The sequence below is a fragment of the Neomonachus schauinslandi genome, chromosome 3 (genome assembly GCF_002201575.2).
Source record: "Neomonachus schauinslandi chromosome 3, ASM220157v2, whole genome shotgun sequence".
Taxonomy (NCBI): domain Eukaryota; kingdom Metazoa; phylum Chordata; class Mammalia; order Carnivora; family Phocidae; genus Neomonachus; species Neomonachus schauinslandi.
The window spans coordinates 60,459,905-60,478,022 of NC_058405.1; the positions used below are offsets into that span (position 1 = coordinate 60,459,905).

Sequence of the window (18,118 nt, forward strand, 5' to 3'; positions counted from 1 at the left end):
GCAGCCAGCTCCGCTTCTCTTTAGACTAACCGGAGCCCCCTGTGAGAGGGAAGCAAAACCAGCGAAAACACTCTGAAGCTGTGCATTTGGAGGCCGAGAACCAGATGCACAGAGCAGAGTCGGCCTGTGTCCGAACGCGCATCGTACTCGGTCCGCTAATGCTGGCCTCACACGGATGAGTTCAGCAGTTCAGTGACCTCTCATTATCACGTTGTGAAGTTAAACAGCCACAGGATCTACGAACTCTCATCCCACAGTTAATTATTCCTAGATTTTTCTGCACCCTTGAAACATATTCTATTTATTTAACCATCTCCTGGGAGTGCCGGTCGCCTTTGTCCCCATCACACAGCCAGCGGTATAAAACTTCTGCATCTGTCAGATTTCTCCATGTGGAGCATAATTGCCTGATTTCCATTTGAAAGTGCAGCCCTGACATTACAACTACATAGACCCACCCGTGGTAACAGTGATGTCCTGACACCTACAAGGGGATGGGGGGTGCATAATGCTGTAATAAATATGTGCACCAAATGCACTCTTGCCTTCAGATGGACCAGGTCTGAGTTTACAGCTGCGGATGAAGTATTCCTCAGGAACAAAAAATAAAAAAAATTTAAAAATAAAAGAATAAAGAAAAAGAAACCAACAGATTAGCATCAGCGTGAGTCTGGTGGAGCCAGATGGCTCTCTGTGGAAATCGAGCTTTCCCGCTTTCTTCCAGTAACCCTGACTAGCAGACAGCAAGCCTGCTAAGAGGGGAGAGAAATGATCTCATTCCTCAGCCAGGCACATGATTCGCCTTCTTTCTCTCACACACAACTCTAGCTGAAGGAAAGTTGGAAAAGAAGACAGGGTGAGAAAGAAGGGGTGGGGAATCGGGGTTGTTGTAAAGAATTAACAGTGGTACGTACAGGAGGGGTGAGACCCCAGCCCCTGCCAGTCTCCAGCATTTGAAAACCAGGCTCAGATGGCCCTAGAGACCAGGTGGACAGTGACAGGGGCAGCAGAAGGGGCATCCTGGCGTGTCGTTACCCCTTCCACCCACGTCCATGAACTCCACCTCCAGAGGCTTGGTATAGAAGGGTTGGGAGGTTGGGCAGGGCTGGCTGGGGCAGCCACAGGATTAAGCTCTGGGCTCCCTTGAGGAAGGATGGTGGATAGTGTTTTCAAGTCCTTACTAATAAACATGTCCACCTCTCTTGGTGGGCTGGAGGCCAGTGAGTCTGTAACAGTCCCTGGCTAGCTAGACCGGGTCCGAAGCCGGACCCACCATCTGCTTGGATCTGAGTCTGCCGTGCCCAGGACTGTGGCCTGGAGTGCAGGGAGCTGAGGGGCTGGAGCCAGATGGGGCTGCCGGGTGAAATGAACCTAACAGGTTGTAGGTGCGGGAGTGTGCCTCTTCTCCAAGGTCCTAAGGCCTGGAGGGGGCTCAGTGTGGCCTCATTGTGCCTTTCCTGCTGAGTAAAGCATTTGCGGCTCATAAACAATCTTTCTGGAGCGACAGCCAGATGTTCGGCTGATGGACATCAGGCCGACCACCAGATGTTGTTAGAGCGGAGCACTTGCAGCAGCGTGTGGAGGGGCAGGCACCCCCCAAGCTGAGCTGCCCTCTTCGTGGATGTTCACAGGCCCCAGCTTGGCATGGGGGCTCCCGAGGGCCCGACCCAGAGAAGCGCATCCAAGAAAGAATGCTCTCTTGAGAGTGCCAGGGGCTCGCAGGGCACGTCGGCAGCCTGGCTGGTTTTCCCTGGGCACCTGAAGTTTGTCTCCACCAGTGCTGACTCCGGAGTAAATAGTAGGCTCCAGAGGGATACCAAATGCAGGATGTAGTCATTTACAGCTGGAAATAATGATTCCAATCATAATAAACACTGAACCAAATCCTCTCCATTTCCAACCAGGGCAAGGGCACCTGCTTCATAATTTCTGGCAGGCCTGGGTATAACTAGGCATTGAAGTGGCGTATTCTATTGGGGCCAAGGACACAAGGCAAGCTGCCGGCCGGGAGCCCAGGCTGCGGGCTCCTGCTCTTCTCCTTCCAAAAACAAAACAAAAAGCTGCCACTCTACCAAACAACTGTTTTGCTCTCATCTCTCCAACAGTGCTACCACCTAACAGCATTCATAGTCTTGGGTTGGGTTCTTGCTTACAACTGAGCTAAAGGACTTTGAAGGAAAGTATACAGGGAAAGTAACAAGATCATGAGCTGGATCATTTTTCCTTGTCCCCACTTTAGCAGGGAAACCATAAGAGCATTAAAAAAAAAAAAAAAATCCTAGCACTTGAAAAGGGCTTGCGAAGTGTGGGTAACTCTTCTAAATGCTTTGTGTATGTATCTGACATCCCTATGAGGCAAGTCCTCTAATTATCCCTGTTTTACAAAAGGGACACTGAGGCACAGAGATGTTAAGCAACTTTCCCAAACTCACACAGCTGGTAAGCGGTAGAGCAAGGATTGAAAACTGGCTCCACCTGGCTCCAGGCTCCATACCTCCAGGCTGTCCTGCGTGTTTTGATGTCAGAACATTGAGCAGGATGTGTCTTGCTCAGGTGCTTTGTTTGTTTGTTTCCTGAGTTTGTTTCCTCATCTGTTGAGTAGGCCCTGGAAGAGCCAGGAACAGTAGTAACATGTAACATATGTGACGCCTAGCATGTGTCTGATGGTTAATAAATGTTAGTAGCTACTATTATTGAGTCTCATGGTCATATTTGTGCTCTTATATTTTACTGAATCCTCACCAAGAAAACCTTTGAGGTAGGTGGGGCTGCTATCACTGACCCTATTTCGTAGCGGGTGAGATTGAGATACCAAGGTATCAAGCAGTAGAGTCAGAACAAGAACCCACATCTCTTGACTCTGCACCTTGCGCTCAGTCTAATCCTGGCTCGCTGTAGCCTTGCTGAACTACGGGCCACACCTGCCTGTTTCCAGACACAAACACAGTTGCCTCCCAGAAGGATGGAGCAAGGAATTCAACTCTTGTTGCCTTCCCTTCCCCTTCTGCCCCTGGGATTCGCTGGGGGCAGAATCAGGTTCTGCCCGTGCCCTCCTGGGAATTGTTGAAAGCAGTTAATGCCTCCTGGGCCCTTGCAAGGGTGAATCACAGCGTTATGTGTGCCTTCAGGTTTTCTTTATTATCTAGGTAAGATAAAAATAATTTTCCGGCCATCCCCAAATGCAGCTGCATAGCCCGTACCCACAGGTCTGCTTCCCGTCTGCTTCCCCCAACCCCACCACCCCGCCAGCCTCTGAGAAAGAACATCTCCAGCACTCTCCGAGGCAGAAGGTGTTTCCATCCCCACAGCGAGACACAGTAGAGGAGTTTTCTGGGTCCTGAAGGTGGCTGGCCAAGGAAGCTGGGTGTCTGGCTGCATTCTGCTCTGCTTCCCTATCTTTCCTAACTCTGCCCTTCCTGTGATTTTCACATTTTCCCCTCCATCTTACTCTCAGAAAATCCCTGGGGAATGCAGCTTTTGTTCTATTGCTTCACATAATTCCCAGGGCTGGGAATGAAAATTATTTCCTTTCACAACCCCTGGCCGGGTGCCTTTCACATCCCGGCTGTGTTATGGGGTGATTTATAAACTGCGGGGTCTGGGGCTCTTTCCTCCACCTCCTCCCCCGCTTCCCTCCCACCATCATTTAAAACAAGACATTGCACACAACGTGCTCAGAGGTCAGGGTGTCCTCTGAAGTTGGCCACTGGGGCTTTTGCTTAGAGGCGAAGATTCAGTGGAACCATAGCGATGAGAGCATGAAAGCCATTCACCCCTGTTAGAAGAAAACAGAAAGAGGCCCCACAGCTGAACTTATCATCTGTGGGAACAAACAGGACTCAGTCTCAAAGGGGAGGGGGTTGGCTTTGAACTGAGAATTGTAAAAGCACATTTTCCAAACTTGTCAGGATTGTTTCATTTCTAGACTTTTACTCTCAAAGGAACCATGAGGAAGAGACGCAGCTTAAGAAGTTTTGAGCTGAGAGATGAAAAGGTACTTTTCTTTGTTTCCATAAAACTGAGGAGGGGACAAATGAAGCCAGGGGGTTCATTTTCCCTGTGTTACAACAGAGCACAGAAAGCAGACGGCAGAGCGTCATTAGGAAAGTGAGGTGTCCCTGTCCAATCTGAAGACCATTGTCTGTCAGCTGCCTCCACGGAGTCCTGTCCTGCCACTGAACCCCCTTCAGGTGTCGATTCCTCAGAAGCTGAAACAAGACAATGAGGTGAGCACATCAGTCAAGCTTCAGACTGGTCTCTCTGTGGTCAGGGGGTTTCTGTCTGAGCCAGGCCCCAGCAAACACAGTGTGACCTCTCTGGGCTTCCTCTCCTACCTCCTACTCTCCTACCTCCTGGGCAGGAGAACGTCTTCGGAACCGAGGCTGAAAAAGCCCATACAGACCTCGGCCTTGTTGCTATTGTATTTCTTTTGTCCCACCTGTGTCATCTTGTTGGTCACATACCAGCTCTTTACTTGTGCATAACTCACACAACAGCCCCAAGCCTCCAGACTTTGCTGGCCCTGTGACTGTCTGTGAGGTCCAAGCATCAGAATCATACAGGCCAAGGTTCACACCCGGCACGGCCATGTTCCTTGTTAACCCCTCTGGGCCTCGTTTGTCCTCATCTGAAAAGTGGGGAGATGATGATTACACCTACCTCCCAGGGTTGTGGTAATTAAGTAAATCAGATGATTTACAGAAAGTGATTAACACAATGATAACACAGAGTACGAACTCAAAGATGCCGGTTCTTATTTCTAAGTATGGAAGGGAGCCCAGAGAGAAGGCACTGGAAAAGAACTACCTCTAGGAACGAGCCACACAAGGAAGGAGGGAGGGAGCAGGACTCAGAGAAGGAATGGAAAAAAGAAGGCTGATGGAAGACCATCTCCACCTCATCCTGCTCTCCCTGCGGTTTCATTTGGAAAGGTTAGCATCTAAGATTTTCAAGTCATATGTCATTCCTGTTTCGTTGCTTTCTTTTCTTTCTTCCTTTCTTTCTTTCTTTCTTTTTCTTCCTTCCTTCCTTCCTTTTCTTTTCTTTTCTTTTCTTTTCTTTTCTTTTCTTTTCTTTTCTTTTTTTTCTTTTCTTTTTTCTCTAGTCATTGTTCCAGAGATATTTGAGTTCAGAGAGGGTCACGTAATAGATTTGTGGCTCTAGTGCTCTAGAAATCAGGAAATGCAGGAGGAGCGCCTGGCTTCAGCCTTCTGTTCCCAAATTAATGAATGACTTCTTTCACCAGAAGGGACTGTTAGCACTTCAGACGTCTTCCTGAACCTGGATCAGTGATTAACCTTGTTTTCAGATCCTAAAAGCAATGGGTAGTTCTCAGGACAAATAATTTGCTAAGGTACTAGTCATGAAGGAACATAAGGGGTGATATGCATGTGAAAAAATTGGGGCTACTGGGCCTGTCCCCAGTCTCTCTCCCCTGTCTCTGGCCCAGGATGAGGTGAGAATTTGGGAGAGGAGCCTGGAGCATACAAGGAGGGAGATCGTGGGGCACCTAGAACCAGCTCACTGGGGCAACTCTGGGTGATGTTTCATATGGAGTATTCAGCTCATGCATAAGTTAGGGCTAATCTGACAAGGAATCAGTTCGTAAGACCCTCAAACGGGGCATTTTTATAAGGTAAGGCCAAAGGGGATTTACTTAAGTGGACATGTCACTAGCTATGCATTCATTTTAACTCCATAGTACATCCTTCCCTCCTCCCCCTGAATCATGCTTAGCAATATTTTATGTTCTTTGGAAATGGTTAATTATACAGGTGTTTTTGTTTGCCAATTCTCTATGAGTTTTATTATTCCCAATACCCTTTATCCCTTTCACTTTGAATCACAGAGTTTATTGTGGTATAGCTTTTCTTTGAACTGTAAGCACTATTACCATTTTTAAAGGAACAAAATTTTTCCAAAATGGAAATGTGCAAGATTAGTGATAAGGACAGTGTGTTTGAAAAGTTTGAGGATCAGTTTCGTTGTGGTATCGCGGCAAACAGAGGGGGAAGGAGTGGATTGCAGATAGAAATGTAATTATTTCTATTGAGAAGACATGGCTCACCCCGGCTCTGTCACTGCCCATCAGCACTAAAAGGGGCAACTGAACTCTCCCCATCTAACGTCCTGTGCCTCAGTTTCTCCAGACGTAAAAAGATAACTGCGCAATACATCTGCCTCCCACTCCACTCAGAGAGATGTTATGAGAACCTATAAGAGAAAATCTCCACAAGATAGTATTGTGAGTGCCAAAATGTGGTTTGTGTCTTTGGAATTGTACCAGAAGTGGGGGTCGCCCTAACAAAAATACAAACCGAACAAGAAGGGGTTGGAATTGCTAAAATAAGGGATTCTAGCAAAGGAAACCTTTTTCTTTAGCTATCCACAGGCAGGCTCTGTGTCTGATGTGCCCCTGCTTCCAGAAAGCACATAATTTCTTTGTAGCGAAGACAACTCATCTATTTTCTGGCTTTACCTCTCAGAAAGAATTTTGGAAGTAAACTCAACACTAGGAAAGAATATCTCACAGACCCTTTAGCCTCCCTGTTATTCAACACTTTCTCGTGTTTTCCTTCCTTCTAATTTCTCTTCTCAAAAAGTTTTCAACATACTCCCTCCCTCCCCGACCCACTTTGTGTCTCTTGCTCCCATGGCGTGTTTTTCTCTCTTCTAACTGGGCTGGGTTTTTTGTTTTTTGTTGTTGTTTTTTGTTTTTTCTCGCTTGTGTCTTAACTGTGGTCCTCTTTCTCCTCCATTTCTGCCCACGTTTCCCGTTGCACTTTTATTAAACTCATCTTCCTCTTTCCCTTTTCTGTCCGTGAGGAAAAGCTCCCTGATGGACAAGGAGAAAAAAATGGCCAGCTAACATTGTGTTGGGAGAATTGAGACAGAATTATTGAAAGCTAACGGGCCAAACAAGACCTCGTCAATTTGAGCCAATGCTGCCTGACGATTCAAACAAGACTTGATCAGTATGGAATTGCAAGACTCTCCTGGAATTTCTACACATATATATTTGACATTTTACCCCAATCCAATTCCACACTCCAGATGGTGGAAGAATTTCCTTGTTTGCTGGAGATGAATTCTCACTCATCATCTTTAGCTCTTATAATACCATTGCTCACAACCCCCAAGGACTGCCTATTAGTATATCATCTTGCTACAATTAATGCTCATTATTGTGCATAGTTGGAAAATGTAGTGTCATGGCTAATTAAGTTTTTTGATTGAGAATTCCAATGTACATCGTTCATGGACTACTGATATCTAGATACATGAAATCATCTAAACACCAAAACTCAGGTTGAACTTGGTTAGTCTTTCTTGGAAAATTCAGAGGCAACTTTAGGACTCATGGAACATCAGAGACATCACAGATGTATTACAAATTTGCAGAAGCACAAAATAATTGGAGTTTCCACTTGATGCGATGCAAAATGTGACTTTCGGTATGCAGCAAACAGCATTAAGTCATGTGGGAAACAACTATACCATGTCGGGCACATTATGTCTTCTTAAAATTTCCCTCTTCTGTTTTGAAATGTGCTTAAATGTTCAAACGAAAGAAAGTCATGACCTCCCAAGCTACAAAGCAGCGTATGTGTGCCAATCCCAATTTTGTAAGGAGAAGAATACAGGTATACACATGCATCATGGGACCCTCACGTACATAAGTTTGGCAGCTAGGCCCCCCAAATTTGGTAGTAGTCTCTCCAGGTGATGGAATTGCGGGTGCTTTTGCTTTCTTCATCTTAACTTATCTGCACTTTCTGGTTTTAAGATAGTAATAATAATTCAATATTCCTTCTATATTATAAATGAACAAACAAATAATTTTCAGTTGAGCAAACCAACACAGCCCAGGAAAGAATTAAAAGCTGCACAGAAACCCGCTTCGATAGCTATTAAAAATGAATTAAGTGGTTGTAGGAGACATCTTCCCATTTGGAAAACAACCATTGCTTATACAGTGTTATCAAATGCCAAACTGGGGGATGCCATAGCGCAGCAGTGAGAACAAAGAAGAGTTTGGGGAAATGTTGCTGCTTTGGGAAATATACGCGTACTTTGGGTCACTGGCTGGTCATTACAGACTGGACTCTATGAGTCATAAAGGGTATGACATGGGGTTATCAGAAGGAATTCTTACATTTGCGATGGCAATAATTCCTTGTCTGCATTCCTCATCTGTATCTAACCTCCTAGATAGAATAAGATGTGGGAAACCGAGTCTTGATTTCAGTACTGATTTTCCATGATGGGGGTGGGGCTTTTGGCTTGAACCTGAAGTCTGACTCTCTCTTGGGTCTTCTCAGTCGTCCTCAAGACTTCACCCCATTTGGGTGCCTTCCACATGGGGCCTGCCATTGGGGGTCCTCCCCCCACCACCTGTACCTCTCACCCTGCACCCTCCCTGGCCTTTACTCTGAATGGTCTCCATGTATGCAGAAACACTTTATCTCCTCCCACTTGGTTCCATCTGGATTTATTTTCCAATGAATCCACCTGCTCTGGGGGGAAGGTCAGGCTGGCCACACCATACTGTTTGTAGGTGTGAACAGAGAAAGGGGCCACGAATTCTAGAAGTGATGTTTTTTGGGGGAAACTCCACCAGCGAGAGAATTTTATCCTAGTTATACAAATGGTGCAATGGGGTCTCCAGGTTTGATGAGGGTGGCTGCCATTCTAGAATCACCCTCCCCCTTGTCTCCTATTTCTACCCATGGGCAAAAGAGGCCATGACCTGGAAGAACCAGATCTCCAGCTTCCAGAAGCCCCTGCATTCTCCAGAGACCAGAGCAGAGGCCAAATCTGTTCCTGCCATCACATATTTGTTAAGTGAGTGAATTCCCCACCATAGGGTCCCTAATTGACAAAGTGGTTGGCATATGGGCAGGTCTTCTGCACTTTACAGTTTCCAGATAATACATAGCATCTCATATATTCCTCAAAGTGACTGGGTAAAGCAGGCAATCTGCTTTCAGGTTGAGAAAATGAAGCAAAGAGGACTTGCCCAAAGTGACACAGCTGGTTACTGGGCGCCAGGCCGTGGACACAGGCCCAGGAATTCCGATTTTAAGCTAATTCTCATTCCACCATGATGGTGGTCCCCTAGCCTGGCAGCTCATCAGAAAACCCTTTGGAGATGGTTACTAAATCAAAGTTGAAAGACACCCCCTGCCCCGAGCCTACTGAGTCACCTCTGGGGTGAGGCCCAGCCATCTGAGTCTGATGCCTTGCCACCCACTGCCTTCCCATGCTGACTGGCTCCTGATGCCACATCCCAGTCGATGATAACAAGGCTGACAACAAAGGATTTGAGAGGCCAGCCCTAACACTGATGATGTTCTTCCATTAGTAAACCCCTCATTTGTCAAGAGTTCGTTCATACTTCCCAGGATCTTCCTTCTACAGAACATTGTTGGGTTAACAGCTCAACTTCTAGAAAGCCTGAGGTTAAAAACAGCTATGCCGGGGTGCCTGGGTGGCTCAGTTGGTTAAGCGACTGCCTTTGGCTCAGGTCATGATCCTGGAGTCCTGGGATCGAGTCCCGCATCGGGCTCCCTGCTTGGCAGGGAGTCTGCTTCTCCCTCTGACCCTCTCACTCTCATGTGCTCTCTCTCATTCTCTCTCTCTCAAATAAATAAATAAAATCTTTAAAAAACAAACAAACAAACAAACAAAAACAGCTATGGCTCGGGGATAAAAGGCAGAGCATAGGGAATATAGTCAATGGTACCGTAAGAACACTGCCTGGTCCTAGACGGCGGCTACGTGGTGAGCACAGCATACCGTAGACACTTGTCCAATCACTGTGTAGTACACCCGAAACTGACGTGGATATATGCAACTATACTTGCATCTGAATAAATAAATATGGAGACCAGTCCTCTAGCAAAAACAAACAGAACAACTATGCCATTCGTCAGTCCCGAGTAGAAAAGGTCAGGAAGATTTGACAGCCATGCTTACGAAGGCCTCAGAAAGGCTGCTGCTGAAAGGCCTGGGGGGCCGGAATACAGGCCCAGCTCCTTAGCCTGGCTCTGAACCAGCTGGGCCCCAGCTCACTGGACACGTCTGGGAAAGGCACTTGTATTGTCAAGACTCTGCAAAGTGAGGGGCAAGGACCTGCCAATTAAGTGACCGCAAACTTATGCAAGACTCAATCCCCGGGGAGATTGCTCAGGGTGGGGCGGTTCCTCCTGTTGGGAAGGGGGAGTCAGATTTGAGGGGATCGGCAAAGCCCCCAGCAGGTAGACCACTGAACTGAGAGAGAGACCCCTGCCACTAACAGGCCGCAGAGGAACAATTAGGAGTGGGTGTACAAAGTCCTCCAAACTGACTTAACCTGCCATGACCCCGGCAAGCGGACCCCCTTGGACTGATTTATAAGAAGGGGTCACCTCCAGAGAGGAGCCTGGGCTGTGTGCCTAAGTGCTGCATGCAGGTCAGCCTGGAACCCATTATTCTAATTGTCGGGAGAATCAGTTAGGAGACAAGTTGAAGCAAGCTGAAATTTGAAAAACACATTAACAGGGGTCTGACGAGATGCCAGAAGAGCCTGCCAGCAGGGACAGCTGGAAGGCCAATTTTTTAGTCAATACTGAAAGGTGGTTGCTCAAATATCTGAGTCAACACACACTGATTTCTCTCCGGCTCAATACTCCCGTTTAATTGCACCGGGGAGTCTCTCCACTGACACATCTAACACCCAAATCCATAGTGGAGTAAAAGAAAAGCGTGTTATTGAAGTGCAAATGAGGTCCTGGGTGCAGCCTGCAGGCCTGGGTCCTGCTGGAGTGTTTCCTATTGCCAGGGCAGACACTTTGGCTGGGCCCTGCAGAGATTCAGTGAGGCGCCCGCTTTGAAAGAGGGCCGAGGGAAGGGGTGAGCATCACATCTCAGCTGGCCCTCAGAGAGGGGTCTTTGTGGTTCACGCCTCGCCTCTGCAGCTTCGTGTGCTGCTGAGGCCGTAAGGTATTTTTCAGGAGTGGTGGTCCTCACAGGGGAGGGGGACGTAGGGGAGCACCTGCTTCCCACATCTGGGAGCCAAGTCCGATGGAAATGCATGCCCCTGGAAAGCGATCCTAAGTTTGGCAACCAGTTGACAACCTGGTGAGGTTGATGGCAGACGTGATCGATGAGGTGAGCCTTGAATGTCCTCCCAACTGCCTAGAGGTTGGGAAACAGGCAGATCTTGGAGGTAGGAAGAGCCAGCAGCCTAATCTTCGGAGTCCTGGCAGGTTTTGGCTACTAATGGAAGCACTCTCCCATAACGGGGCCCACATAGGGGCCAGGTGGGATGGCCCCAAGGCTGGAGGTTAGAGTAGGGGCTCCTGCAGTGACCCTCTGGCAGCCCTCACCTACCTCAGAGCTAAGCACAACATTATCAGATGTAGCCCCAAACCTACGAGAACTGACACCTACATCACAAGGACGAGGCAGGCCCTGGGAGCAGGTGTCCCGAATCCTTCAAGGTGAAATTCTAGGTCTGGTGGCAATCATCACAGATAAGGAAGAGGCCTGTGTCGTGGTAAATCCAAACTCAAATTCTCTGGGGAAGCTGTGAAAAGCAATTTCTGATTTGGTAGGTCTTAGTTTGGGTAGCCAGAGTGAGGTCCAGTGGCCTGGCTGGCTTTGTCCTCATTTCCAAACCTCTGGCTCACACCACAATTTATCATATCCCCTCAGGGTATGAGCTGGTCCTCACGAATTCACCTGCTCATCACACCCAACAACCAGAAAGCTGCTCAGTTGGGGCCCAGAGGATCTGAGAGAAACATGGCAGAGCCACTGTGAAGCCTGGAGGTCCACACACAGCAGTCTACCACCTGGGGAAACTGAAGTCCTTTTGGTCCATTGCTCACATGGACACGGGCTGCCCGAGACAAGCAAGCATAAAGACCCAGTCCTACTTCTTCCACTTACTACTTGTGGGACTTCGTCTAAATTATATCACCTTTGTGAACTTCAAGTTTCTTAGCTCTGTTATGGGAATAGTCAAGGGACTGTTGTATCAGATGAGATAAAGTGGGTAAAATGCCCAGCACTAGCTAGTTGCCCAACAAATGCCTGTTCTCTACCCATCCCGTTTTCACCCCCAAACGGAAGTGGCCTCAGTTTCTCCGCCCATAGTTGTTGATACTGGTTTATGTCCAAGAAAGCAGCAGCTGGGGGAGATAAGGAATCAGGGGCCTACCTAAGAAACTTCTGTCTCCTTTTTAAGCAGGAAGGCCAGCCCGGCCCAGACCTGTTGATTTCTTCTGTGGAGGGATCCCCATGTAGCACAAGTTTGAAAAATGAGTTTGTTCACCTTCTTAGAGCACAAGGAGTTCTTAGACCTCCCATCCTGAGCTGTTCATGGAGCAGTCATTTCAGAACGCAAGTGCCAGAGACCTTCTCCTGGGGAACATTCCCATGGAGCCCAGCAGCGCCCTGCCTTGCCCCTTACTTACGCTCAGACTTTCTGTATGGGGCTAGGAAAGCTCAAGACCACTCTGACTTCCTCCCCTACTGCTCCCTTCCTCTTCCACCCCTCTTTAGATACAATGGCCTTCTTAGTCTTCTTTGAACTTGCCAAGCTCATGTTTGCCTTCAGCCATGGCGCTGTCTGGAAGTGCCCGTGGTAGCCTCATGGCCAGCTCTGGTCCTTCCTGCACACTTCAGCTCAAATGCTGCAGCCCCAAAGAAGCCTTCACTGGCCCTCTTCTCTATCACTCAGTTCTTTATTTTCTCCCCAACGTTTGTCACTACCTAAAGTGATCTTATTTCTTTTGCTGCATGTTGTCTGTCTTCCACTACTAAAATGCAGGCCGTATGAGGCAGGGACTCATGGCTATAGTTCAGCGCGCACTGACAGATCCCAACCTAGGGCCTGGCCTCCACTCTCTGTTTCCCCTGGAGCATCAACAGTTTTCCAAGAGATGCTGTTGAATGAACCTATGAACATTACAATCCCATATGTAAGATGAACATTACAATCCCATACCATAATAACATCAAAGATCGAACATCACTCAGAAACATGCAGTTATAGGAAGGAAGGCCGTGGGGCGGGGAGGGCAATGCCTCTGAGTAATGGCGGAAAGTCATGCCCCAGAGTCCAAGATTCCCCCAGAGCCCCAATCCAAGTAAGGGGCGTTTTACCCTGTCTCCCCTCGGAATTGAATAGAAGGGTGCTGATCATTCCCTCGACCTCAGATTCTGGGATTGAGCTAGAGGGAAGTCTTCAGGCATCGGGACAGCACCCAACGCCAAGGGCTCAGGCAACGCTCAAAAGATACTGTCTAATAAAAATCACTAGAGCTAAACCCTTTAACAGACAGACACTGCTGCCTTGCCTCGAAAGCTTAATGCCCTCCGGACCCGCTCGCATGAGGCTTCCAGAAAACAAGAGGGTGGCAGTGGCTGCCCAAAGCCAGAGAGGACAAGTTGGGGGCGGGGGCCTGCCACGACAGCACTTCCTTCTGCAGGCTCATCCCTGGTCCTTCATCACCACTCTGTGTCCCCATCCTCAAAACCCGGGGGTGTCAGTGCTGCGAATGGCGCTCGAGGAAGCCGAATGGCTCACCAGGGCAGTAAAGAGTAGCCATGGATTGAGGGAAACCTCCCATTCCTACCGCCTTCGGGGACAAACAGGGAAGAGAGTCACTGGGCCTGTACTTTATTGTCCCTGCTCCGAGGTCTCTCTGAAGGACCCTGTGATGGGAACAGTGCAGAAATCTCTGGTACTCCTTATTCATAGGTGGCGTGCTACGCGGGCATGATGTCCAGACAAACTTTGTTTCGCGGGTACCGTGGGTACCCTGGGCACCCTGGTACCTGGAAACCAATATGTTTTTCTGAGTATTAAACATTCTTTTGGAGGGGGCTCATAGAGAACCCTTCCAGAATGAGGGCCCCCCAGCACACTTGGGGTGGGGAGGTGGGTGGGGTGTATTCAAAATGCAATGAGCAACCATCAGAAGCATCCTGCCCCAGGACCCCGAACTCCACTTGTCCCCATCTGGCTCTCTGCCACTCAGCATGAGCCACACGTCTGAACCCAGCGATTCTCCCTCCACGCACCACAGCGCGGGGGGGGGGGGGGGCGGGGTGTAACGGTCGGTGTACTCACCGTCTGCCTTGTCACTCCTCGGGGACAGCGGCTCACTGTGCTCGTACTGCATGGTGGCAACAGTCCTGCTGTCTTGACTTCCTTGAGCACTTGCCTCTGCGAACAAGCATGTGGGGAAGGAAGAGTGAGAATGTCCAGCCAGCTTCATGAGCTGCAGAGGTGGGGGGCCTTTCTTTGATGCCTCTGAACATCAGCCGCCCCTTGGGTATCTCCTCAGGTGCCCACCGTGTGAAGGACCAACTGGACAGTGCTGGGGAGACCACAGGACATTTAACATGTCTCATGCCTTCACCAGCTAGAAGATGAAGGAGCAAATGCACCTGCTTTTGAGAACAAAGGGGAGAAAGGAGAATGGTTTGAGGAAGAGCTCTCCGGGCTGCTGTCCCTTCTTGCTCCTGTCACCCCCTGGGTGTCCTCTCATGCCAGGTAGGGGAGGAGCTCGGCCTGAGGAGGGCACAGGAGGGTCACTGCTGAGGCCCCCGCACCCGGCCCCACCGCCATCTACCCATGGTTTAGTGTTGGCTGCAGTTCCAGTCTGCTCACATTCATTTTCTTGGTCTTCCTCCCACACCTCCCCCAAATCACCCAAAAAAGCCAGCGTGTGTCTCCTATGGAAGATCATCTGAGGAAAGAGGCCAATTTGGGAAGAACATTAGCGTGCATGTTAGTGTTTCTGTATCCCCCTCCTCCATCACTGGCTTTGAGAGACTCCGTCTTGCTGTGTGGGGCAAAGTCCCTTAGTCCCTGGAAGTTCATGGGGTCATGTTCTTGGGGCCATCTCCAGCACTGCACCGCAGTGGGGCTGGGAGGGACAGGCACTCCCTTCCCCAGAGCCAGACAGCTGAGGCTTATGGCAGGAGATCCTCGGCTGATGGGGAAAGGGGAGAGGCAAGCATGGAAAGAAAAGAGGCCGAGAGATCTTTGTGGGTTCTGCACACAGGGTTGTGCCCTTTCTCTGCACAGAGATTCCTGGCCAAGAAGTTCAGGCTGGGGGGCTGACATCAGCCCAGAGGAGCGGGTGACTTTCCTTCACCACAAGCCATACTTGGAGGGCTGGGGAAAGTAGGCCTTTTCCCAGCTTGCACAGAAAAGCTGGTTAGGGTCCAGAAAGGGCTACCCCTCCCCCTCTTTCATACCCTTTCTCCTCTTTCTCAGGGTCCATATTGAGATCTTTAACTGAGACAAGCTTACTCATACTCCACTCTCAGTTATTTTTGTTTTGTTTTGTTTTTCCAGCTCAGAAAAGTGGGTTAGAGTCTACTGACCCACACCACGTTCTAGAAACCTGTTTGTCAGACTTTCCCATTTGAGAACCCCTGCAGGGGGAACGGGAGAAAGTGAAATCCGGTTTGAGCTAGGTGCACCTTCTGAGCAGGATTCTGCCCTGTCCTGGTGTTAAAGCCTCCGGCTGTCTCCGCTCTCCCACAATCAGGTTGCAAAACACCTCTCCCGGTTTACTTTGTCTAGTTCTGACAACAAAGAAATTGCTTATCCCTTTCTAGCAATTCTCCCTGTGGGGAGGGAGGTGATGCCGTGGGCAAGGCACCCTGAGCCTAGAAATTCAGAGGCCAAAAACTCTGTTAAGGGTGGCTTCTGGTGTTTATTAGCCAAAGTTATTTCTAATTTTTAATTTATATCTTTCTATCTCAGTATCTTTCGCACTAAAATGTGGCCCAAACCCATCACAGCTCACAGGGATACTAACATGTGCCGAAAACACTACGAAAACAATTCTAAAAGTTCTTCCAATACCTATCTCTTTACTGGTATAGCCTCACTTTTTAAAACTAACCGTAATTCATGTGTCCCAGAGAGACATCCTGCACATATTAGCAATGAGAAATCTCTGGATTTCGAGATATTCCTTTGCAGGCGTCCGGAGCAGCTAAAGATTAGCTCCTGTCAAAATGAATCCATGTCCTCCTCCAATTTGCTTTGGAGGTTCAGGAAGGTTTGCCTCCTGCTGCTGGGTCTCCCCTCTGGGTCAGCAGCGCCCCGAGTTAACCAAGGCAGATGTTAAGGGTCCTGGCCGCGGGGGGCGGAGGGCGGCTGATGGAGACCTCCTCGTTGGATTCCAGCTGCTGCTGTGTGTGAGCACATGAGCCAAATGGTGATCCCTGGGCTGGCTTAGCGCTGGGTTGTTTTAACCGAAACCCACTCTCCTGTCATTCCTGGAGCTGGGTGAGTCACAGATCTTGTCCTTCTTCCCAGTTTCCGAAGCCAGAAGAAAATGAGGAAGGTTGCAAGGAAAGCCCGTTCTGAGGCTGAGGAGCAGGGAGAGATTCTAAAATCGTCCCCCAGCTACAGGAGAGACTGATGGGAAAAAAGCCTTTTCTGGGGCAGGAAAGAACCTTGAAAATGAACGCGTGAGGGCCTCTTTAGGCTGGGCCCACCAGCCCAGCTCAAGGAACATCAGACTATCCAGGATGCAAGTGTTCATCCCGGTTGCTCTGATTCTCGGGAGCTTCGACCAAATGGAAGGGGGTGCGACCGGATGATACCCTTGCTGACCCTGCATAACTAAGGGCCACACGAAACACATCCAAGGTTGTTAGTGGAAAAAATATCCCAGCACTGAGATGTGGCTTTTCCTTCATGCTCACCCTTGCGATCAAGCAGGCTTTGAGGTCTGCCCATGATCTCGTCCTCTGAGGCATTCAGGTTCCGGATCAGAAAGTACGTGGTCATTTTCCCTTTCCCTTTCACTTCGATTTCACCCCTCTCAATTATTTCAAAGCCTCGATTTTCCAGAGCGCTGCACAGAGGGTGGAAAAAAATGCACCAGATATCAAAGATCACAGGTCTGCAACTTGAGAGTTGGCTACGATGGAGAAGGTGATTCAGGAGGAGTCTGGGTCCCAGGGCACACAACGGATTGTTGGGGGGAGGGTGACCCCAGGACATTAGCCAGTCCTGCTAAGTGGGGCAAGGAGGGAGTATGAAGCTCAGACATGCTGAACAGGGTGCCAGAGGCAGAGTGAGAGCACAGGGGACCCATCAAAATCCTGTGACCCTAGCCCTCCTTTCCTCCGTCCAACACACTGCTCATACCCACAGCCCGCACGCTGCAGCAACCATGTCCTCTCTGCCTGTGTGTGCACCAGCCCCACGTGGTTCTGAAACAGGAGGCTCCTTGGAAATCAGCACTCCTTTCCATCTTCCCAAGCACCCCATTACCCCATGTGGTCATGCTCACTCTCACTCCGCAAGCTTTCCCCATGGCCCCCGGCTGCCAAGGAACCAAAGAGAAGAGTATAGGGAGGGGACCATGAAAAAAGACAGAGCTATGGGATAACTGTGAAATGTTCGCTTGTTCATTTCTTCACTGGCGGCTGCCAGGTGTTGGAGAGAAACCACAGAACAGTGCAGACCAGCCATGTTTCCAGTTCATGGTCAGGTGCCTCAGCCAGTTCTCGGCATTCAGCGACCTTCCCTGGTCCTTGGCCGGTTCCGTGGAGATTTCAGACCTTCACTGGGCTCCTCTAGTTCCCCCACCTGGCACCTGCTCTCCTCACTCTCAAGCTGCTGGCTGTGCCTCCTACTTTGTGACCTTTGTGATTCTTCTATAAAACTGTAATCATTTTTAGGCAAGACCCCACAGCTTCTCACCCCCGTGACCACACTTCCCTTTTTCCCCAGTCTCCCGAGGATGAGGTGTCTTGTGCGAGGGCACCTGGTCTATGCTCCCTTCCTACCTCCTCAAGGGCTGGCCCCATCAGCCACCTCTCCGCTTCTCTTCAGTTCCCACCATTTGCGTCCTCGCCTCAACCCACTAGCCTGCTAAGGTCTCTTCCATCCTGAACAGAAGCAAAACCTTCCCACTTTCTTATCTCCTGCTTTAATCCCATACATTCTCTCCCTTTAATCCTTCAACTCATAGCCCATTGCCTATCCCCACCATTCCACCGCAACCACGTCTGACAGTGTCCCTAAAACTTCTGGTGCATATGTTTCTGTCCTTGTTACTATTTTGACGTTTTTGTTCAATTCCTCCTC

At 49.2% G+C, this 18,118-nt stretch overlaps 1 protein-coding gene across 1 annotated transcript in view; it reads right to left on the reverse strand.

Moving 5' to 3' along the window:
* Positions 1–3,719: 3,719 nt before the first annotated feature.
* The window catches only part of LOC110579802 (guanylate cyclase soluble subunit beta-2-like), a 58,667-nt gene continuing 44,268 nt past the window's right edge, over positions 3,720–18,118 (reverse strand). Inside the window, 2 exon segments of the mRNA XM_021689457.1 lie at positions 3,720–3,775; positions 16,726–16,877. Coding sequence (XP_021545132.1) covers positions 3,720–3,775; positions 16,726–16,877 — 208 coding nt within the window.